Raw genomic sequence first — 24,287 nt, 5'->3', positions numbered from 1 at the left:
TGTGCTCTTTTACTCCTTAAATAAGGTAAAGCTAGAAAGATATAGAATCACAGCAAAGTGAAGTTGGAAGGGACCTACAAGGCCATCAAGTCCAACCCCCTTCTCAGTGCAGGAATACAATCAAAGCATATCTGCCAGGTGCTTATCTAAGTTTTTCTTGAATGCCTCCAGTGTTGCAGCACTCACCAACTCCCATGGTTCTGCTGTTGTACTGCTCTGTTGTACTGTACTGTTAGGACGTTCTTCGTAGTGTATATGCACACAAATGGGTTAATCCTGTACCTGCGCAGGACATCTGGAAGATTCTAGAGCTATAGAAAAAAGAGTCAATTAGCTCCCCCCTCCCGGAGGGTATACAGGCTCCGCCTCATCCCTCTCCTTTCAGTTCCTCTTTTTCCACCGTACCGTTAGGATGTTAGGAAGAGCAGAGCATCTACACTTAAGTATTCTAGCTTAGCTAGCCTTTTTTTCTTTTTTCTTTTGTTTGTTTATGGCCCCTCGGGGCTTCAAGCAGTGTGCCGTCTGTTCTCAAAAAATTCCGCTCTCAGACGGCCATGAAAAGTGCTTGTTTTGTCTGGGAGAATCACACCTCGACCAGACCTGCATTGCTTGCAAAGGTTTTTCCAAGCAAGCCATTAAACTCAGGAAGGCTCCTCCCTCCCGGCACCAACCCCTCCATGGAGGCATCTAAACAGACTGCTCCTGTTGAGCAGTCGACTCTTAATATTTCTCTTCCTTTGAAGCCTAAGGAAGCCTCAAAACCGCCTAAAGCCAAGGCATCCTCTTGAGTTGCCCTTTCTGAAAAAAGGAAAATCAACGATAAGTCCAAAAAGCTGAAGAAGTCAGCTAAACTGCCTACTGTGCCTCCTCCAGCTCCTTCGATTCTGCTTGAGGAGTCTTCGAGGGAAGGAATTGGACTTTCTGATACTGAGGAGCACATTCCTTTAGCCCAGATGGTTCAGGATACCATGTGCATGTTTCCTAACTCGGGCCGATTTGAGGCTGTGCCAGACGCCAGCCGGGCCGCTGCGCCTTCTAGCCCTTGATACTCAGGGCGGGCTGATACCGAGTCTCTTTCTGAATCGGAGTCTGTCCACGATACTACGAGGAAAAGTATGGAAAAGTGCAAACATTCCATTCCATACCAACCTCAAGATGCAGGAGATGGGTACCGTCCACAGGGTCCGCCATTTGGCCACCCTTACTACGCTCCGTACCAACCATTTCCGTACCAAGGCTATGGCTACCTGCCGGAGTTCCCAGGCACTTCCATGCCTCAACCGTCATGGCAACATACCGTAGCTCCTCCCACGCTACATCAGCCCCAGGCCCAGATGGATCTCTCAACACCTCAAGTACCGTCGCATAGGAGGCGTTTCCCCACGGTACCTACAGTGCCTCCCAAGCACGCCAAGTGCAGTAGCCGACATTCTTCACTACGAGCTACCACTCTGTATTCCTGCTCAGGAGCTCACGGTACTGAGCCTTTTTCCACATCCATGCAGTCTGACATGGACATTGTTCCTGAGGATGCGGGACTGCGCCGATCCCCTTCTCTAGCCTCTCAATACTTCCCAGATGACCACTCTACAGCATCCAGTGAATCAGAGGCTCCTGAGCCAGTCGGTCAAGGCCCGTCTTCCCAGCCTTCTCCAGAAGACTTCTTATGCGCAACTCATCATGCGCATGGCCAAAACACTTCAGCTGGATCCATAGATCCCGCAACAGGAAACAGACTTAATCTTTCAAGACATGGAGCAGGACAGGATTTCCCCTCCTAGTTTGAGCCTCATTCCAGCCCTCTTCGAACTGGTAAAACCTCATGGCACAAATCACCCTCGATGACTCAAGTCCCTCGCAAAATAGAGCATCACAACAAAACTCATGGGTCGGATTCAGAATTCCTCACTAATCATCCAACACCCAGCTCCATTGTGGTTGAAGCTACCCAATACAGGTCTCGTACCCAGTCGTCAGCTACACCCATTGACAAAGAGGGTAGAAAATCGGACAATTTGGGCAAAAAAGCTTTATGCCTTCGCTGCCCTCTTAATCAAAATAGCCAACTATCAAGCGGCCATTGGTGCTTACCAGAAGCATCTTTGGGACAAAATAATCCCTATGCTACAAACTCTACCTGATCCTTCCAAAACGGAAGCCCTCAACATTTACGAAGAGGCTAATACCCTGACCAGGCAACAGAGATTTGCTGCAAAACAGACGGCAGACATTGCCTCTAAATCCATGCTAATGGCGATAGCTGTCAGACGCCAGGCATGGCTCAGAACCGCCAGTATCCTCGACGACACTAAAACAAAAATCGAGGATCTACCCTTCCGACACGATTGGACTATTCAGCTCCAAAACCGGCGAAATCATGGAAAATATTCATAAGATGAGAAAGACAGCGAGGTCTTGCGTACCATACCAGCCGTATAGGTACCAGAAACAGTCATACAAAAAGCTTCAATACCAATCTTCCACTCAGTACCAACCCTTTCGGTACAGCAAACAACAGCAGGACCGGACTTACAGACTCAACAGTCCACCGCTCTGTTGTTCAAACAGCAACGATTTTGCAGTCCCAAGCAGTCCTTTTGCAAAGCTCAGCACAGGGGTAAGCATCTCTCCTAATTCTTTATGCACCACCAGACTGTTCCCATTCCTCCAAGAATGGCAAACCATCACTACTGACAAGTGGATCCTTAATATCATTGAAAAGGGCTATTTGATCGAATATGCAGAGACCCCGCCACCAAACTCAATCAAAACAACTCCCTTTTCCATGCCTCTGCATTTGGAAATCTCAGCACTCCTATCCAAGGAGGCCATAACCAGGGTACCATCCTCTGACTCCAGCGAGGGTTTCTTCTCATTCTACTTTGCCGTTTCCAAGAAAGATGGTGGCATAAGGCCCATCATGGACCTCAGAGACCTCAGCCTATACATTCCCATAAGAAATTCCGTATGCTGACTCTTTATTCCATTCTCCCTCTTTTGTCTCAAGGAAACTGGTTCGTCACCATAGATTTACAGGAAGCTCTCACCAAGTCTCCATTCGAACCTATGGCTACCTGCTCAGAGAACCTGCCTTTGATGAAGACCGCATTTCTTGTAGACATTACATTGGCCAGAAGAGCGAGTGAGCTGGCTGCACTCAGGTCAGATCCATCCTTCTTGAAGTGTGGTATCCAGAACTGGACACAATACTCAAGGCAAGACCTAGTCAGTGCTGAATAGAGGGGAACTAGCACCTTGCAGAATTTGGAAACTATACTTCTGTTAAAGCAGCCTAAAAGAGCATCAGCCTTTTTGTAGCCACATCACATTGTTGTTGACTCATATTTAGATTGTGATCTACAACAATTCCAAGATCCTTCTCGCTCGCCGAGCCAGGTATCCCTCATCTTGTAACTGGTTTCTTTTTCCGAGGTGCAATACTTTGTGCACTTATCCCAGTTTAATTTCATTCTGTTGCTTTTGGCCCAGTGCTCCATCCTATATCTATTATAATGTTTGCCCATTTTACAATTTTCCCTCCCCTCCAAAAATAAAAATAAAAATTGATATACAGCAAAATCCCAGTATTGTCAATAGGTTTTCTTTTGTTCCAAATGTATACTCACACAAGGAGATGTGCGATGTGAATCAGGAATATAGGAGATGTGATACCAACAAGCTTTTGCAGCATCAGAAACTCGGAAGCAACTGTCTTGGGGATTGCAGAGGTTACTCCCGTGAGCACCTGGCTTGTGGGTTTATAGTTGCGCATCTAAGAATATAGATGAAAAATAGGAGGGAATGTTTGCAAAAAAGAAAAAAAAGAGAGTATCCTCAGAAAAGCAGCTTTTTCCTATCCTGTGCTTTAATTCTGTGGTTACATTGTTGCTAGAGATGTGAAGGACTTGAAAAGAACTTGGAACTATCAAGAAATAAGGTTTTATTTCTGTTCTTTCACAAGGACAATTTGTGGGATTGTCCCCCCCCCCATTTTTTCCCAAGCTGTCACATTTTGAATCCCTACTTTTCTACTGGTCCTGCAAGGCCACACTTACCCACATTGTTTTCATAATAGTGTTATTTCACACTAACTGGCAAGGAACAGCTACAGTACTTTGCATGGTTGGTTTAAATTTTAAGCCAGTCCTGTTGTTGGTCAGAAAGAGGCCCACATGCAGCTGTGTAGAACACTTGCATCATATGTTTATTAATTATACATTTCGGCGAACGTCCTCCCACTTCGGTTTGAAAAAAATGAGTTGACCTTACACAAACTGAAGAAACCTGAAAGGCAAAGCAAAAAACAAACAAACAAAAAGCCTGAAAGCAAAAGCAGTAACAAAACCATACAATAAAACAACAATGTATGGGAAGAGAAAGGCACTTAATACAGTACATGGAATCTGATCTCATCTGATTTCAGAAGCTACAGAGAGTTTGCCCTGGTTAGTGCTTAGAGGGAAACCAATCATAGTCTTAAAAGAAAGTGTATATTACAAAGAAGCTAGACACAGAAACCTTGAAAAGCTAGGAATAATTTGAAGTCTAAGAAAACAAGCCGTGAAGCTACCAATTATGAAAGAATACTCTCTTTTGAATTTAAAATGTCTTCCTGTTGCTAATAATACTCACAGAACCATCATTTTTGGAAGGAAATTGATATGTTCATAAAGATATGAACATGTTCTAAATATAAATGCAAACTCAGGAGGTGGAGAGAGAAGGTGAATCCCACCCCCACCCCACCCCCATAGATATTTTGACTGTAGTTCTTCGATTCTGGCTTAGGAGATACACTATGTGCCCTGCTGAATGTACCTGCATGCTACTTTTATTCTCTATCGTGCTTTCTGTGCTGCATAGAGATACAGGATTATGAACTCATGGATCATCAACTCTATGCATATTTGCTGTTACGTGCTGTCAAGTCACATCCAGTTTATAGTAATCTGATATAATTTTTCAGGGTATGTGAGATATTTAAGGAGCGATTTTACTTGTGCCGGCTGCCAGTGATGGCCGAACTAGGTTCTGAGCCCAGGTTTCCTAAGTTTTAGTCTGTCACTCTATCCACAGCACCACAACAGCTCACACAAAGTATGTATGTCGCTACAAATGGACAATTATGAAGCTCATGAAATTTAGCAGCAGTCTGAAAAGCAGCTGATCAAACAGTGTCATGATCACGCTTATGAATAAGTGTGAATATGTTACTCTCTCTTTTAATAATTGTTTGTGTGACTTTCTTTTCTTATTACTTGAAACTTTAGAGCATTTAACAGCATTTTGAGATTATTAGATTGGCAGAGTGGTATATGTGCTCAGCCTTGAGTATTTATTTGCAAACACAGCAAGTATTACATCTGTTCTACTTAATGCATTGTTTTACAGCCTGTGTACTTTCATTCCTGGAATGATATCTATATGTTAGGGCTTTCATATCTACACATTCCAGAACTCCCAACTTTTGGCTCTGGCTAAGACTTCTGCTATAGATGAAGAATGTATAGTGCCCCAAGTTTGGAAACAGTTGTGTAAGATGATGTTTTCCCCTGCTGACTTTGACTTGTGCATGGAACAGCCCTTTCCACTGAACTATATGGGGAGTCTTTTCAAGTCATTCCATTATTGGCTTCAGGCCCCTGATTTCATGGAGTTAATAGGGCAAAAATATGTAATTATGCAAGAGACGAGTTGGTAATAGTGGCATAACTTCTGTAGAAAGGAGAAGTCATACCCAATGCTACTTTAATTGTGGGCAGCAACTTCAGTCTGTAACAGGGCAAATTCCCATTGTAATCCACAACTGGGCAAAGATTAATCTCTTTGTTGCTGAGCTTCTGTGACTAGCAAAAAGACACTTCAATTATATTTTGACAGACACACAGCCCCAATTTTTCAAATACATAGTATGTATGCATTCACATAAATAGGAATACAGTAGTCCTCTGCATGGTAATACAAGGCTGACAAAGAAATTTTATCAGTTCCAGACTGAATTTATTGTGCTTATTTATCTTTTACACACATGTATGCATGTATGATGTTAATGTATGCCTCCTTTGGCAAGATCTGTCCCTATTAATATCTAGATTGACCTTGACAACAGAAAGTACACCATAGAGCATTTAAAGAAAAATACATTTATTAGAAATGCAAGTATTTTGAAAATTTTGAATTAGAAAATATGCACAGTGGTTACATCTCAAAATGTTCCTCAGTGTTTTGTCCTATTTTACTTTTATTTGAGAATGAGGCAAGAAAGAGGGCCAGGTCAATAGAAGGAATTGATTAGAACAAAGCAATGATTCTAAGGAAAAATCTGTGTCTTTGAAAGACTGCTAACTGTTCTGTTGAACATCAGACTTACAGTAAATAGCATGCATTTATAAAAGATGAGTGGAGTTAGAGCTGGCTTATTTAGTCTAGACAGTATTTTCCTTGCCAAATGTTACTTCTTTCACTTCTGCCTGTCACAGCTGCTTGATAAAAGCTGTCCAAGAATTCTTTGTATCAAGACAATTTTCTTGAGCTCTAGGCTGAGTGATATTTGGGCTTATACAATAATATTTTAATGGTTTTAAATCAGTGAGAAGTGCATTACTGCAAGTTTTATGCTAGTCTAACTCTGCAGAGGCTGTCATGTAGTGTCCAGGTTCCCTTGCACCCAAGCAAGTGTGCCTACCACATTGTTGGGATTAGGTGTTGGATACAGTATTATAGTTGGACTAGTGTGGCTAGGTTTTGAACACATTCCTATTCTCTTACCATAGTTGAAGCTTTATGTGAACTAGCCCAGAAATGGAGTAATTGCTATATACACATTGTAATAGTTTTGCAAAAGTATGTGGATTCCTCTTTACAAACATGTACATCAGTAATGTTGGATTACTATCAATTCTTATTTATATTAAGGGTACTGTTCAGTAAATTAAATTCTTTTGGTCTGAGGAAGGGTTACAAAGAAATGGACTTGGCATTTTCTAGTATTCAGCAATGTTTCCTACCAGTGCCATGTGTAGGTGTTTCTGTCTCTCTTCCTCCTTCTCACTTTCTTTCTGCATTGTTTAAAATTGCCCATTTGGCTCACACACAGAGAGAGATCTATTCCATTTTACAGACCAGACTTTAACCCAGTAGTCTTTCATCACCTACAACCAAAATGGCCAGTGGGTGTTAGTACATGTACAAGTCTTTGCAGATGTTTTGTATCTCAACTGGTTTCATGAAGTTTACTTTATTTCCATGACTATAATAATATTATTTGTTGTTTACTTGGCCTTAATGTATTTTTTGATTAAGTTAAAATTTCACTATCTTTCCCTCTATTCTTGTTTCTTTGAACAGAATGATCCCTGTTTCATCCCAGACTTTGATGATGAATGTGCATCATGGCCAAACGCAAGAATATGTTATCAAGCCCAAGTACTATCCAGCAAAGAAAGTGATTTCAGGAGAACAGTCTACAGAGAGTTCGTTGCCTTTAAGACTGAGCCACGATCATGCATCGCCTTTCCAGTGTGAGTATGCCAGAAATCCAATAAATTTTGATGTCAATTTTCAGGCAGGAAATAAAGCCCCATGGAGTCAATCAGAATCAGTAGATGTTTTCTCTTTTATTTGTGAAAATATACAATCCAGCTGCTAAGTTTCAAAAATAATTGATCAAACATTTTTTTGCTGCCCTGTTCCTAGAATTCTTAGGACCCATTCCAGGTGTAACCTGAAACCATCTTATGGTAAAGCCAAATTTTAGTACTTGTAAGCTCCTCGTGCCCCAAGTACCAACAAACATGAGTGTCAGCACCAACATTCTGCATGCATTCCAAGACTGCGCTGTACACAGGCATCATATGCTCAAACCTGTGAAAGGCTTTTTGGCAAAGCCCAATTCAGGCATTGAAAAAAGAATTAATTTGAAAACTTAAATTAGGAGAGAATTCTAACCCTGCCCTGCCTGCCTATAACTGCAGAAAGACATTCAGAACAAGAGACAGTCTACTATATGTGGTGTCTCCTGGATCCTGAATTGTGTGGAGATACTCCAAGCATAGCAGATGCGTAGCTCTTCAAACAATCTCTCTCCCTGTAGAGACACAAATAGGCAGCATGCAGGGTTAGTTGGTGCCCTCTCACTGTTCAAACTTTTATATTAACCCTTTTAATGCCTGAATAGGTTTAGATTGTCACGAGAAACCTGTAAGCAAATTCTACATTCATGGGATAAAAGGCTTAATGGCATTCTTTTTGTGGACTTGTAACAGGGGACGTGGTGGCACTGTGGGTTAAACATCTGTGCTGCAAGGTCAGAAGACCAGCAGTCGTAAGATCGAATCCATGCGACGGAGTGAGCTCCTGTTGCTTGTCCCAGCTCCTGCCAACCTAGCAGTTCGAAAGCATGTAAAAATGCAAGTAGATAAATAGGTACCACCTCAGTGGGAAGGTAATGGTGTTCTGTGTCTAAGTCGCGCTGGCCACGTGACCATGGAAACTGTCTTTGGACAAACACTGGCTCTATGGCTTGGAAATGGGGATGAGCACCATGCCCTAGAGTCGGACACGACTGGACTAAATGTCAAGGGGAACCTTTACCTTTACCTAACAGATTAAAGAATGAGAAATAAAGTGTAGAAATAATTTAAATGGACAGTTTTCACAAAAGTTTGCCATAAAAAGGACTCAACTTTCCACACACTTAACTGACTGGAAATCAGTCAGAATTTGTATACCACAAAGAAAGAAGGGCTCACCTAAGTCCAAGAGGAGTTAGAGAGGCTTTAAAGGGCAAGGAGGGGTCCTTCCGTAAATGGAAATCCTTCCCAAATGAGGAAAATAAAAAGGAACACAAACTCTGGCAAAAGAAATGTAACAACAGGATATGGAAGTCAAAGAAAAACTTTGAGGAATGTATGGCCAGCAATATAAAGGGGAATAATAAACGCTTATTTAAATATGTGAGAAGCAGGAAACCTGCCAAAGAAGCAGCTGGCCCTCCGGATGGTGAGGGAGGTAAAAGGGAACTTGGAGATTGTAGAGAAATTAAACGAGTTCTTTGCATTTGTCTTCACGACAGAAGACCTTAGGCAGATCTGCTGCCCAAACAGCCCCTCCTGATTAATTAATTACTGTGAGATACAGAAAGCTGGACTAGATGAGTTGTCGGCCTGATCCAGCAGGGCTCTTCTTATGTTGTGGATGGTGCCCTATTACTTAGGAGGAAAGAGGAAGATAATTGTTACAGTTCTATAATAATATTCAGTTGGAAGTTGTAGTTGAATGCCAAAATTGAATTTTATATGTAGTAAGAATTATTATGCAACTATTAACTGAACATATATATTGTAAGATGTGGATTCTTTACTTTAAACATCCAGGGCAAGATAGATTCCTTATTTCCTTCATTGGTTTCCCATTAAGTAATACAAGTAATTATGGGCTATGTACTGTCAGGTTGATTCTGATTTATGGTGACCTTGGTAGTGTTTCAGAAATATGTGAGATATTTAAGAAATGGTTTTACTGTTGCCACTGCTCAGTGAGCTTCCGTGGTCAAGTACGGATTTGAACTCAGGTCAACTCCAGCACACTATCCACCACACTGCACTGGCTCTTGCAAATAATTGCTAGACCATTTCCCAATAATAGGACGACGTTCACAGTAATATTAATTCAAAATGATTTCTTGCAGTATGAGTTATCACATGACTACATGATAACTGTGGAGTCAGAGATTGGGAGTTTGATTCCCCATGGTGCCTCTCTGATGGGCAGGACGTGATGATCCATAGCTCTGCAGTTCTAAGATTATTATTATTCTAAGTTTCTAAGATACAGTAGTTTAGAGATAGAATTCACGCTGTCTGCTGAATGATGGAAATTTCTTTACTTTGAAATTATTCACAGTTTCAGAAATAGAGGAGACTTGAGAACTACGAATGATAGTAGTACCTATCTCGTTGGCTACGCAGCAAAGTTTATTCTTGAGTGAGAAGCACTTTGACTGTAAGCCACTTATAAATAAATATTGTGTTGTTGTTTCTAGTGTGTAGATTTAATGGTTTTCAGTTTGATTTAAACATGTCTTCATTTGTCAGATTATCTCAGTTCCCATGTAATTTTGAGCAAAAGCTGAAGCACTGGCAGAAGAATTACAAGTTGATAATTTGGCAGCACTATCCTTGGGTGTTCCTGCCAACAGCACAAAAGGGTTGTGGCAGATGTCCCAGTCTTAAACCTCTTGGGCCTGACTCTGAATGACCTATGATTACTGGCTCTCTTTATTTGCTCAATTTTAGTGCCTGTTTCATGAGGGAGGGAGTACAGGATGGATTTTGAGGGTGGAGCAGAGCAGCTAAATCTCCATCTTTCCACAGTCTGAAAGAAAGGTGTTTCTTCCTTCCTGAGAACAGACCAAAAGCTTCCACTCTGACCCCTCACCCTAGGGATTGGGTGTTGGAGCCACATCAGTAATTATTAGAGGAAACAACAGGTGATTTTTTTTAAAGTGCAGTGTTTGCACAATAAATGGTAAATATAGATAGAGTGCTCTCATTGAAAGATGTGCTTAAAAATAAATGTGGAACAGCTGTATGAATTGTTGGGCATTGTTGATGTTATGCACTGAAAATAAGTCAGTCATGGGCTCCACAGATGAAAAGTAAAATATGTGACCATCTAATTCAGGATCATTAAATAGTTGACAACTTTTAGCCTAGACTTCTTCTGAGCTAATATTTTCTTCTGAAATGCATTCTTAATACATGGGTAGTTGTTATTGTTTTATTTCCTTAAAGCACTGGCAAATGTAGAAGTCAGTCTATTCTGGGTTATGTTTCTTGTGTTATCTGTTTTAGTCAGCCCCCAATATTTCTGTGCAATGGAACAACAGATCATGCAATAGTCTGCTTATAATTGAGGGATTAATTTAAATAAAAGGCATATGATTGTGCATATTACAGTTAAATCTAAACATACTTATATCTGCCATTTTCAATTTAAAACTTCATTTGATTTTGAGCTAAAATATGTCTGGCAGAAATTGAAAACGTATGTTGAAAACATCAATCAATTCTGTTCAGATTGTTGGATCATTTAAAAAGTTCATTGGTTTATAGTAAACAACTTCATTAAACAGTTTTACCCTTAAAACATGGAGCATATACATTTACAAATCCCCAAACATACAATATATACGAAATTCTGAATCTTTTTATTAATGTTTAGCATTTACCACAGAATTTTTGCCTGTGAAAATATAGTGCAGTTTCATCTTGGGAAAGATTGTATTATATAATGGCTTTCATTTTAAAAGATAAAAATTTAATATTTTTTGACCAGTTTATAATTCAGAGCTTTTATTTTGAAATCTGATGGTTTCTTTCTAATATGCACAAAAGTGTAGTGTATTTTTAGAGGGTTTGTTTTCTGATGAAAATAAGTTTCTTTGTCTCTACGTTGTATAAATTATACACTTTGATATTTCTTTTTCTCCTTTTTAAATTAGAGGAGCAAAAGGAGAGGCTACATACAGTTCCTAGGGAGGAAGGATATACATTATATAAAATGTGTATTAAAATGTACCGCACCTCCTTCCAACGGTTCTGTTGAAGCAGCTGTTTCCCCTGTTACTAATGTAGGTCCCCTGTGTGCATTTAATAAATAACTGCATATAGGAGGAAGAAGGTGAGAGCATTCCAGAAATGATGACACTCCTCAACCAGTAGTAATACCTTTAGAAACAAGCTGCTCCACCAGTTACCATCAGGGTGGATAAAAATCAATGATTTTTTCAAAAAATCAAACTGATTTAAATCACAGTTTCAATTGAAAATCCGATTCTTAAAAAAATCTAAATTGTCAAAAAAAATCCTATTTTTCAAATTTAAATTGTGATTTAAATTGTGGTCTAAATTAGTTTGATTTATATCACAAACATTCTGGTTAGCAATATTTCAGGAGAGTGCATAATTCTACCCCACACCCACACCCCCATGATGGCAGGAAAGCAGAAAAGACCAAATCTTCTCTGTCCCTCTGGAATGACCTTGTGGGTAGATTAGTGGTATCAGTGTAGCCTTTGCCATGGTATGGTGGTGGCTGGCCCTTTAGGACAAGAGGAGAGTGGCTAGTTTCTCTGGCAATTGGCCAGTTTGTTCTTGTCAGCCAGCTTTCCCTGGGGGGGAGGGCTGAGGCCTTTCTACTGAACTTCCAACTTTACTGTGCTTCTTGTGGTGGGTGGGAAAGAAGAAGAGAGAAGCAGCAGGGGGTGTTAACATTTCTAATTCTTGGCGAGATGTAACATTTTTTGTCCTTCACCTGAGTTGTGGAGTACTGTAAATCAGGGGTGTCCAACCTTTCACCTTCCCTGGGCCACATTAGAAGATGAAAATTTGGTTTGGGCTGCACATAAATTTGGTTTGGGCCGCACATAAATTTGGTTTGGGCCACATGGGGGGCAGCCCTAGCCATCCTCCGCAGCTCCGCTCCAAGGGCACTTACCAGCAGCTGCGATCTCAAACAGCAGAGGCTGCCAGCTTCGACTCCGGTGGCTTTATGGGGCCGGGAGGGGGTCCACCTATTGACAGGGATGGCGCAATGCAGTCACGCAGCCCCCCTCTCCCCTCCCCTCCCCTCCCGCTCCTTCCTTCCTTCCCTCTCTCCCCCCCCCCCATCGTGACATGCCCCGGCCACATTCCGGCCGCAAGTGCTGGCAGTGTAACTTGAAACTTTGGAATTTCTTTAAAAATAAAATATTGCACTGGGCCGCATTATGAGCTGACCTGGGCCGCATGCGGCCCTCGGGCCGCAGGTTGGACAAGCCTGCTGTAAATGAAGGGGTGTTGAGACAGTGTCTGAATAAGTAGCTACAGTATACAGTATGTATGTGTGTATGAATAGTTACTTTTGCCCCTGGCAATGACTGTTTGACTGTGTTTGGCAACCTGTACCCTCCATTCCACCAACCACAATGGAGACCAACTGCCACTGGCATGATGTCACTGAGCCCAGATCTCTGTTGCCAATAACTGCTCTAAGAGTTATCATTGGGAGCGAAGGGGAGCAGAGTTGTCCCCTGCTAAAAATGATAGCCGAGTAAAAGTTTACTGTGCAAATTTCACTGAATGGGCACCTTTGTTAAATCTGTTCATGATGTGTTAAGGAAGAACGGACAAGCAAACAAGGAATATTTTCCCTTCCACAATTCTTAAATTATATTTTAAAATCAGTGCAGCTACAAGATTACATGCATTAAGATTAAAACAATCAAGCATAAATACAATTAAAAACATTAAAAATGTTTAAGTTCAAAACCAGCATTCCTGAGATAACTTACTGCTTAAAGGCCTACCTGAAGAGGAAGGTCTGATCCACAAGAGCCTTATGTTCCGAGACCTTTCAAGGCTGTATGTTTAGCATCCTTTTGACTATCAGTAGCATATATTGCAGCAGGTTACCACTGCCAAAATTGCATGACCCCTTAATGTTACGCAGATGGACAGTTATTCAAGGAACATAGTTTGTATTATTTAATGTTGCCCACATTCCAAAGTGGTAAGAGGTTCCAGGACAACTCTGCACAATTTAATAGCCTTTGGAAAGTCAGGCAGTAACATACTGCAGTTCTAAACACACTTAGATGCTGAGCATAGTAGGACTTATTTCTGAATAAACAACCACAGAATTGTGCAGTTATGATATCTTTGTAATATTTTTGTGAACTTATTTGGAAGTTGTGTGATGTGCCTAAAGCACTGGTTCTTAACCTTGGGTTACTCAGGAGTTTTGGACTGCAACTCCCAGAAGCCTTCACCACCAGCTGTCCTGACTGGGGTTTCTGGGAGTTGCAGTTCAAAAGCATCCGAGTAACAAAGATTAAGAACCACTGGCCTAAAGGACACATGTTATTGTGTGGTCTATATAAACATCATAAATAAATAAATTATTGTTGTGTGCTATTAAGTCAGAACTGACTTACAGCAACCCTAATAGGTCTTTCAAGGTAATTTTTAAGATAATTTATGGAGTTGTTCTACCAGTGCCATACCTCCATGGCTGAGCAGGGATTTAAACCCTGAATCCTAATCTGGCACTCTATCCACTACACCAGTGGTTCTTAACCTTTGTTACTCGGATGTTTTTGAACCGCAACTCCCAGAAACCCCAGCCAGCACAGCTGGTGGTGAAGGCTTCTGGGAGTTGCAGTCCAAAACTCCTGAGTAATCCAAGGTTAAGAACTAGTGCACTACACCACACTAGGTATCCTAAATAAATAATACATGCAACTAAATATTTGCTTTCTGTGCATTTATTCAACTGCAACAAAATCCACTTCCAGTATGACTGGTGGCAAAAGGTTATAGGAATTTTAATACAAAACATATAGAGGGGCAGAGGTTTCTTATATTATGGGCAGCAGGATTGCCAGTCTTGCAGCATTCTATTTTCTGAGATTTCAGAACAGAACTTGAAAGAGAGGGCAGTCCCTTACGATGGTGCAGGGAAAAAAGGAGTTTCCCCATGCATTGCACTCATGCTGCTAGGGCTTATGCAACTAGAACACTTTTGAGTTGAGATGCTGGTGTTCCATCCCCACCTTGCTCAAAATGGCACAGCAAGCCCAATGTGAATGTGCCAGAAATCCAAACACAAGGAGAAGGAGACTGGAGTGCATGCACCAGTGAGTGCATTCACTTGTACGCGTTACACCATTTCAAGCAGAATGCACATGTACAAGAGAATCCTGTTCTCAGTGAGAATGACTGGAGAAGGGTGCTCAGATTTTAAAGCCAAATCCTACCCACCCACTCAGAAATTAAAATACCTCCTCCTCCAGTGCTACTGACCCTGAGATTTGTCCCTCAGCCTGCAATCCCAAAAGTGCATGACCATTTCCTGAAGCTAGCACTCTGAGACTTGATAAATCTAGATGGCATAGTTGAAAGAAATACAGCCATTCCGCACTTAATGGCCTGCTTGTTTAATGACACTTTGAATGTGTGACCAGTTCTCCAGCGTGGGGAATCCCCTTTCTCAGTTTTTATCTGATTCTCATAGTTTGAGAAACCTACTCAAAGGTCTACTAAAACTTTCAATTATAAGATTAAATAATGTGTACAAGAGTACCCAGTAAGGTGTAGTAGATAGAGTAATGGACTAGGACTCTGGAGACCAGGGTTCGAATCTTTGTTTGACCATGAAAGCTCATTGGGGGAGCAGAAGTGGTAAAACTACTTAAATATCTCACTTTCCTTGAAAACCCTCTTAGGGTTACTATTAAAGATGAGCACAACCCTCAGTTTGGAGGTTCATGCTGGGTCGTATGTGCGGCACCACAGGTGCCACAGGTTCCCTTTCGCCACCTGCCCAGCCAATGACCCATGTACCAGTTGGAGCTGAAGCCTCTCCTCCTCCTCTTTGGCTGTTCGACCAGTGCCTGGCAGGAGCACAAACTTGCCTTTTCTGCCTCCTTGTCTGAGTGGGTGATCAGCTAAGGAGGCAGGGCAGGGCAACCCATACTCCTGCTGGAGACTGGTTGAACAGCTGAAGAAGAAGAGGAGAGGAATATGCACCAGCAGGTGAGTGGGGGATCCAGCCAGAGGGGAAGGAAACGTGCAGCATATACAAACCAGTATGAACCTTCGAACCAAAGTTCATGCACATCTCTAGTTACTATAAGTCAATTCTGGCTTGACTGCACATAACAACAAATTATTTATTTACAATGTTTATATAGACCTCACAATAACTTGCATCGTTTGGGCACATCACAAAAATCCCTAATAAGTTCACAAAAATATTACAGAGATATCACAACTGCAATAAGTCCCCCATGCTCAGTGGGGCTTTTATAATGCAGCAACTCTCCAAAATCGCCTGCATTCATCAACATTTTCATGAAAAAAGGGTGGGGATATGGATGGATGGCATGAGTGAGTGGGTAAGTGGAAGGAGGCATGGATTGTGTATGTGGACAGATGTGAAAGAGAAGTTGGCAAAACAAGGAAAAAGGGACAGAGTACAGCATAGCAATTATTGTGAGTTATTGATATGTGAGTCCCTGTGGATACTCACATGGTTGTAATAAATTACTAAACCAAACATGCGACAAGATGCAGCTTTGTGTAAATGTTTTTGCAGTGGCCAAAGTGTGTGTACTTTTTAAATATTCCATAAAGTCAACTACTAAATTCGTTAAACAAGCTATGGAAAGATGAAACTCATTGCCTGCTTCACAAGTTCTTCAGGTTAATTTCGCAACTTGATATTTATTTGAAAATGCTTATTTTATTATTATTATTTTATGTTTTTCTGATTGTTTATATGTACTTGTATTAAATGCCAAATACTATTTTTAAAACTGGTTCAATCTGTGCCCTTGTGTACAGCCTCATCAGTTATAAAGCAATTAAGTATTCAAATAAAGCCAATCAGTGACTGAAAAAAATCTCACATAAGGAAGAGTATGTAATATAATAGACCTGGTATCTGTTTTCTGTCTACTGGAGGACAGTCTACAACAGTACTCTAAAACACATAGGGCATAAATTAGTACATGCAGTTGTACCATTACCCAAGAGCCAATGAATATTCAGAATGTTCTGCTTGTGAAGCAGGGAACCGATCATCGCAAAGAGAAATTCCCCCATAGGAAACATCATTTTGCGATCACTTTTGTGATCACAAAAACTTAGTCGTTATGCAATTTCATTGTAAAACGGAGCGCTCGTCTTGCGAGGCACCACTGTATATTTTATTCTATTATTTATGCAATATCAGCTGTATAGTGGTAGCTTTAAAAAGTTTGGGAAGAGTTAATCTGGATGTGATAGGGAAGTAACTGGGACAGGCCCACTTTAGGAAATAAGTAATTTCCTTTTGCGTATGTTTTATCAGCAGTTTAAAAGGTATTCGAGATAGCTAAGAAAAATTTGAAAGACATTTTTATATGTATATTCTGGTGGAACATTTATAATGGAATTTATCAGTTATATCTTGTTACGACAGGAGGAGCAGATTTTGGACCCATGAAAACGTCATATTAATACAGTATGTCATATAATATGCATGGGTTAAGAAAGTATTTTTTAACTTTCTGTCTGCCCATATTTGCTCTAAATGTATGCCAGCAGCTTGATGACAATATTGGTGTCTGTTCTCCGTGCCCTGTAATGTGTTACCTTGCCTGACTTTTTGACCCATTTCACAGAGAAAGTAGAATGGTGTGTCTGACTTTAGGAGAAAAAGACTTCCAATGACTTCATTAACAAAATGCCTTAAGACTTCTGTGGTATTGGAATCATGCTCCAAATAGCATTTGGTCCATTTGAGCTGCTGAACATGTTCACAGCTAGAAATCTTGCAGTATTGTAACTGTGTGAAGATGTCACATATAATAACTGTCTGAACACATGTCTGTGAATTCTGAAAAGATCTGTGAAGTCAAACAATGAAATAAAAAAAAATCTTAAATAGGACTTGTTCAAGTCCATTAAAAATGTCAGTAAAATCTGCCCATAATTGCCTCCTGCAGTATTAACATTATAAGTGAAAAGAGCTACAAAGTTAGCTTATAGAATTCATTCACCTTGTATAACCCTATCTAGGTATGGCCAAAACAGCTGTCATGGCCATCTGGTCACAAGCCGTGCCAAATGCCCATTCCTCTGCTAGTTTTTTCTATTACAGCATAACAGCTCATGATTCAGTTTGTCACAGTGAGCCGTACGTTGGGTCACATTTTATTTTCTGATGTTGCTGTTAAATTGTTAGACTTTCAAGGTGGAAACTATTGTTTTTTATTTCCCACTGCACTGAACTGGGTATATTGCCAGTACTAAGCATGAAAAATAATATAAAAATAAAAATAGTGTAATAGATCATAGCTAGCTGTGATTGAAATCCCATCCAATCTCTATCTTGAATTCTAAGGTTAAGTGAGTTCCATTCACAGATTAACTTTGCACATGATAAACACATAGAGCTTTCCTTCTATGAATGGAATGAAACATTTGGATCCAAAAGCATGCTTTGACTAAACGATTTGGGGCAAGTGAATGGCTGAAATCATATCTATCTTTGTACAATGTAAAGTTATACCTTTATAAATACAGTGGGGTCTCTAATTAAGAACTTAATCTGTATTGGAAGGTGGTTCTCAAGTTGAAAAGTTCTTATGTTGAATCTGCATTTCCCATAGGAATGCATTGAAAACCATTTAATCCGTATCTGCTCTTTTCCGGCCATAGAAACTACAGTGGAACCTCTACTTAAGAACTTAATCCGTTTTGGAATGGTGTTCTTAAGTTGAAACGTTCTTAAGTTGAAGCAAAATTTCCCATAGGAATGGACTGAAAACCAATTAATCCGTTCTGGCTGTTTTTTTGTTATGTAGAGGTGCGTTTGTACATTGAAGCATTAGTTCCCATAGGAACTAATGCAAAGCTGGTTAATACGTACTCTACGACTAGGGGGAGAATTTTTTTTAACCTAAGATGACCTAAGGTTAAAAAAAGAGCAGAAAAGGTTTTTTTTTCCTGTTCTTATCTTGGATTTCTGTTCTCAAGTAGAAGCAAAATTTAGCAAATGGAGCTGTTCTTAAGTTGGATTGTTCTTAAGTAGGGACGTTCTTAAGTAGAGACCCCACTGTATGCTAGCCATTACATAAAAGCAAACAGTATTACACATTTTGCTTGCACAATACATCACATGGTTCCCATTGAGACTGATGCACAGCAGACATACAGAAATTTGTCAAGAATGGCACTTCTGACTTGCCATGATTTTCAGTAATGCTTCCACATATTAGGATTGCACAGTAATATGTACCAGTCTCAGTTCCCTAATTGTAAAATGGATAGTTATGAGATAAAATTCACAGAGCTGTTTTTTTCAATATTTATAATAAGCAATTATTTTCCCTTGACCTTTTTTTCCTGTCACCAGGGCCATTTGCATTTTGTGCCATTTGCATTTTTAGTATTTTAAGGCAGTAACAGAATGACAGATGAGAACTTCAAGTATGAAAGGTGTATTTGTAAAAAAAGTTTTAGTTATTCCTTTCATGTATAATTAATTATTGTCATGCATTGTTGGGTGAGAATAAGGATCCATTTATGCTTGCATGCATTGTAAATAGAGATGAGGTATTCCTATACAAATATGAATATCCCCCCACAGGTGCAGATAAGGAGGGTCTGGCCCCCTGGGGCCAGACGGACCACGCACCATTCCACCGCTCCTGCAGGCTCCACACTCCCTTCCTATCACTCTGGAGCTTGTGATTGGCAAGCCACTCTTCGACCTAGGAGAGAGGCTCATCATCCCACCTTCTGCCAGGAGTCGCTAATCCACTGCGAGCTCCAGAGCGATAGAAGGGAGCCCGTAGCCTGTAGCAACAGCGCAACAGTGACTGGTCGGTCTGGCCCCATAAATCAGGTCTGCTGTGCCTATGAATGTGTATAACAGCACCCCCGAGGAGTGGAGATACCAGCAGGGAGGCAGGATCTGGACATCTATTTCTCCATTTGTTTTTCAGGTTTTAAGTTGCTACAGAGGCATACCCAAAGATGCCTTATTTGCTTTGATTTCATCTCTTTGTTAAATAAACGGCATCTTTTCTTTTTCCCCATTAGAATGCAAAAGTCTACCATAAATTATCATGAATAAGTGCAGTGCAGCTCTCGAGGTTGTGCAAGCCCTTGCTTTACCCTTGATACACCGTTTCAAAACAGCCTGTATAACCTCTGTTATGTGTTTCTGTTAGGACATGCAAACACAATGGGAGCTTTTCCTGCTGTGGTCAGCATTTTACCACCAGATGTTCTGAAGAGGTTTGACATATTAAAAGGAGAAGACAGAGAGAGTATGAAGACCTTGCTGTTCCTGCAATTGCACTTATGTGTTCTGCAGATGTGAAAAGGGAAAGCATTAACCATAGATTCTTGGAAGTATACTCTTCCTAGATGTTCCCGTCTTGGAAAAAAAACTGAAGGCGGTCTGATATGCCCTTAAATTCTTTAATGCCTTACTGCAGAGATGTTGAAACATTTGTTATATCACGGGCCATTAACCCACAGGATAAATCAGTTAAGAGCCACACACAAGGGAAAAGAGATACCTTTAAAAAATTTCCAGACCTGTGTCTTCTGAGCTTTCTTCAAGCTGATGGTATCCCAGCAGATCCATGTCTCCATGTCAGCGGGGAGATTGTGTGGCACTAGTTAGAAGACCTCCAAAGGGTTGGATAAAAGGTCAAAAGTGTTAAACTGGTAAAAAAAATTAGAATGGGTGAGATCATAGAATCATAGAATAAAGGAGTTGGAAGTGGCCTATAAGGCCATTGAATCCAACCCCCTGTTCAATACAGGAATCCAAATGAAAATATATCTGACAGTTGATTGTCTGGTTTCCTCTTGAATGCCTTCAGCCTTGGAGTGCTCACCACATCCTCCGGTAACTGGTTCCATTTTTGTATTGCTCTAACATTAATTAGGATGTTTTTCCTGATATTCAACAGAAATTTGGCTTCCTGTAATGTGAGCCCATTGTTATGTGTCCTGTACTCTGGGGCGATTGAAAACAGATCCTGCCCTTCCTCTATATGACAGTCTTTCAGATGTTTGAAGAGGGCTGTCATATATTCCCTTAGTCTTCTTTTCTTAAGGCTAAATGCACCCCATTCTTTCAGTCTTCCTCATAGGGTTTGGTTTCCAGTCCCCTCATCATCTTTGCTGCTCTCCTCTGAACTTATTCCAACTTGTCAGCATTCTTCTTAAAGTGCAGTGTCCAGAACTGCAACAGTACCCAAGATGAGGCCTAACCAGTGCCAGATAGAGGGGACCGAGTACTTCATGAGATTTGGAAACTGTATTTTAGGTTGCATTCACAAATAGCACTGACCTTTTTTGCAGCCCCATCATACTGTTGGGTCATATTCAGCTTGCAGTCTACAACAATTTCAAGTTCCTTCTCACATGTAGTATTACTGAGCAAAGGATCCACCATCTTCCATCTGTGCTTTTCTTTTTCCTAGAACTTTGCACTTACCAGTGTTAAATTTCATTCTGCTGTTTTCAGCTCAGTACTCAAGCCTATCAAGATCTTTTTGAATTTCATTTCTGTCTTCCAAGATTTTAGCTATTCCACCCAATTCTGTATCATTTGTAAATGTGATAAGCATTCCCTACACCCTTTCCTCTAAGTAATTAATAAAAAAACGTTGAAGAGCACTGAGCCCAGGACTGAGCCTTGTGGTATCCCACTTGTCACTTCCTCCCGGTTTGAGAAGGAGCCATTGATAAGCAAAGCAAAGTGTGCTGCTTATACATACCGCCCCATAGTGCTTCAAGCACTCTCTGGGCGGTTTACAAGTTAACTATGCAGGCTACACATTGCCCCCTGCCTCCCAGCGAGCTGGGTACTCATTTTACTGACCTCGGAAGGATAGAAGGCTGAGTCAACCTTGAGCCGCCTACCTGGGATTGAACCCCAGGTCGTGAGCACAGTTTTGGCTGCAGTACAGCGGTTTAACCACTGCGCCACGAGTGTGATTCTGTAACCAACTGTGTGTCCATCATACAATTGTTCTATCCAGCCCACACCTAGTTAGCTTGCTAATCAGAATATCATGAAGCTCTTTGACAAAATACTTACTGAAGTTCCTATATATTATGTCTACATCATTCCCATCTGTGATACCCGCTCCCCGGGTCATGAGGTGATGTTGGGAGTGCCGTCGCGCCCTAGAGTCTCCGTGGGCACCCAGACAGCACCCAAGCCATTTCCACCCCGGATGTTACACCAGGCAGTGGATACCGTTGATTTAGAACGGGGCATGAAGGGGTTAAGTATAGGGACCCAGACTCCTCAGGTTTGGGCGGGAAGAGGTTGGAAGGAGCCAGAGGAGGGAGCGGCAGGAGAAGTCAGTAGCCGGTGTGACGTGGACGAGGGTGGATGGGAATGGGTGTCCATCCAAGACCCTTGGACCGGCCAGTGGGAACAGGTGCGTCTCACTAGGAGGGAGGCTGAGGAGAAGAGAAGGAGAGAAATGGTAGTACGCCCCTCTTACTGAGGAGAAAGAGAGACCAGGGAGTGGCGACGTAAGTTGGCTGAGGAGAAGAAGAGAGTGGAGAAAGAGAGAGAAGAAAAGAGGCGATGGCATCTGGAGGAATTGAGGAAACTGGGTTGCTACCAGGACCCTGGGGTGACTCAAGGACGGAGAACCATGTACCCTGGGGATATGCAGGGTATGAAGAGGCCACCCCACTATTGATACCAGATCCAGATGACTTCGAACCCAAAGAACCCTCACGGGTTCAGGCCGGTCCATGGGCTTCGAAGTCAAGTAATCCGTTTGACGAAGATTGGGTGCCCCTGATTGAGCCGTTGCTCCCTCAGGAGAAGTTTATCCCCAGCTTAATAGACACTTCTATACCCTTTCCCCAGTTAATAAATGAAGACAAGTTGTTTGGTACTAAGGCGTCTCCTGTTTTATTGGGGTCGGGGGAGGCGAAGACAAAAGGACCCTCACACCATCATATATCTATCCCTATATGTTGTAAGTTCCCCAGCTATGCATTATTGACTTTTCCAGCTCACTTACAACAGTCCTATATTATGCTGCGTTGTATTATTAGTATAAAGTTGGCTATTCTGTTTGTGTCATGTCTTAAGAACCCAAACCTGAATTGCCATTCAGTCCCATCTGTACTGACAGAGCTCAATTTAAGCCATGCTGTGGCACTGCTGTGCTGAATTGCAGTTGAGATTCTTAGTAGGGACCTTTGCCAGCCTGATAGACATCACTCAGCTAAGCATGTTTTTGCAATTAGATTGCTTCCTAAAAGAAAAAGAAAAAGAAAAGGTTGTGAAGGGCATGTTGAAATAAGGGCTAGAAACAGTTATGGTTTTAATGGTTGTTGTGGATTTTTCGGGTTCTTTGGCCGTGTTCTGAAGGTTGTTCTTCCTAACGTTTTGCCAGTCTCTGTGGCCGGTATCTTCAGAGGACAGGAGTTACAGTTTTCTAGGAAAAGATTTATTTTTTCTCTCAAGCCAAATAAAATAGTAAAGCACTCTGTGGTCTTTAAAGAACTGACTGTTGAGGTTCTTAAAATGCAAATGGCTTAGCAACTTGCAAGCAATTTTGTACCTCTGTCTGTACAGGTATATGGAACTAGTTTCCAGAAGATACAGTTTGTTCTTAGGGAAAAAAAAGGGTTAGAAATTCATTGTTAAGTAATAAAATCAAAATGAGTGGAAAAACAACAAGTATTGTGCTTTTGTATGTCTTCAACACAGGTATATCCCTGCCCATCCCTTGATTGGTTAGGATAAAGCTGATAAGAAGTGCTATCAGAGCTAGGTAAATTAATGTTTTTTGTCTTCTAAGGAGCATGCAACTGTTGCAGACCATCTGTGCAAACTGCACAGTCTGCTTTGGGCCTATAATTAGCCATTGGGGGATGTCCCCCTGAACCATGTGTGGCTGGTTACTTTTGGAAAATATGTATGTAAAAATTAGCTTAAAGGTGTTTGCTCTAAGGAAGTTCATTGGGATAAATCGGTGGTACAGTATTTGTTATAAATTTGGTAGGGAAACAGTTTAATACCACTGTTTGCAAAAGAATCGCCTGGCACTGTTTTTCTTAGCTTCTATTCAGTCTTACTAAAAGCCAAAAATAATACAAAATGATATTCTTTTGATGTTACAAAACATTCTCCATTTTCTTAAGCATTATCCATAATATTTTCCCTTTGGACATTCATATCTCACATGAGTATCCAACCAGTGTTGTACTTTTCTTGGTCAGGGAAAAGACTGGTTATTTGTAAATGTTGAAAACAAATGCTAAACTTCTGAAGAAATTAGCCTTGGAAACTTTGTGTAAAATAAATTAGTTTTATTCTATTTGTGCTGATGAATAATGAACTTGCTTTAGAGCAGGGGTGTCCAAACTATGACCCGCGGGCCACATCTGGCCCACCTTGCCTTTTTATCTGGGCAGGTGCACTAATGTGCATACATGAGTGTGGGTTGATGGGCTAGCAGGAGGGCGAGAGAGCGGGCGTGCATCATCCTTCGTTCCTCAGAAATGTGGAGCATATATGATGTGGCCCTCCCACTGAAAAGTTTTGAGACCTCTGATTTAGAGCACTGGTTCTTAACCTTGGGTTACTCAGGAGTTTTGGACTGCAACTCCCAGAAGCCTTCACCACAAGCTGGGAGTTTGCAGTTCTGGGAGTTGCAGTTCAAAAGCATCTGAGTAACAAAGGTTAAGAACCAGTGCTTT

At 41.1% G+C, this 24,287-nt stretch overlaps 1 protein-coding gene across 19 annotated transcripts in view; it reads left to right on the top strand.

The window, feature by feature from the left end:
* LTBP1 (latent transforming growth factor beta binding protein 1) overlaps positions 1-24,287 on the top strand; it is a 298,040-nt gene that overhangs the window by 60,951 nt on the left and 212,802 nt on the right. For all 19 annotated transcript variants that reach the window (XM_072992302.2, XM_072992246.2, XM_072992234.2 and 16 more), the window contains exon 4: positions 7,348-7,520. In XM_072992302.2, coding sequence (XP_072848403.2) covers positions 7,348-7,520 — 173 coding nt within the window. The remainder of the gene's footprint in view (positions 1-7,347; positions 7,521-24,287) is intronic.

The sequence above is a fragment of the Pogona vitticeps genome, chromosome 1 (assembly GCF_051106095.1).
Source record: "Pogona vitticeps strain Pit_001003342236 chromosome 1, PviZW2.1, whole genome shotgun sequence".
Classification (NCBI taxonomy): domain Eukaryota; kingdom Metazoa; phylum Chordata; class Lepidosauria; order Squamata; family Agamidae; genus Pogona; species Pogona vitticeps.
The sequence above is the reverse complement of the archived record's forward strand: the minus strand, read 5'-3'. Positions and strand labels throughout refer to the sequence as shown.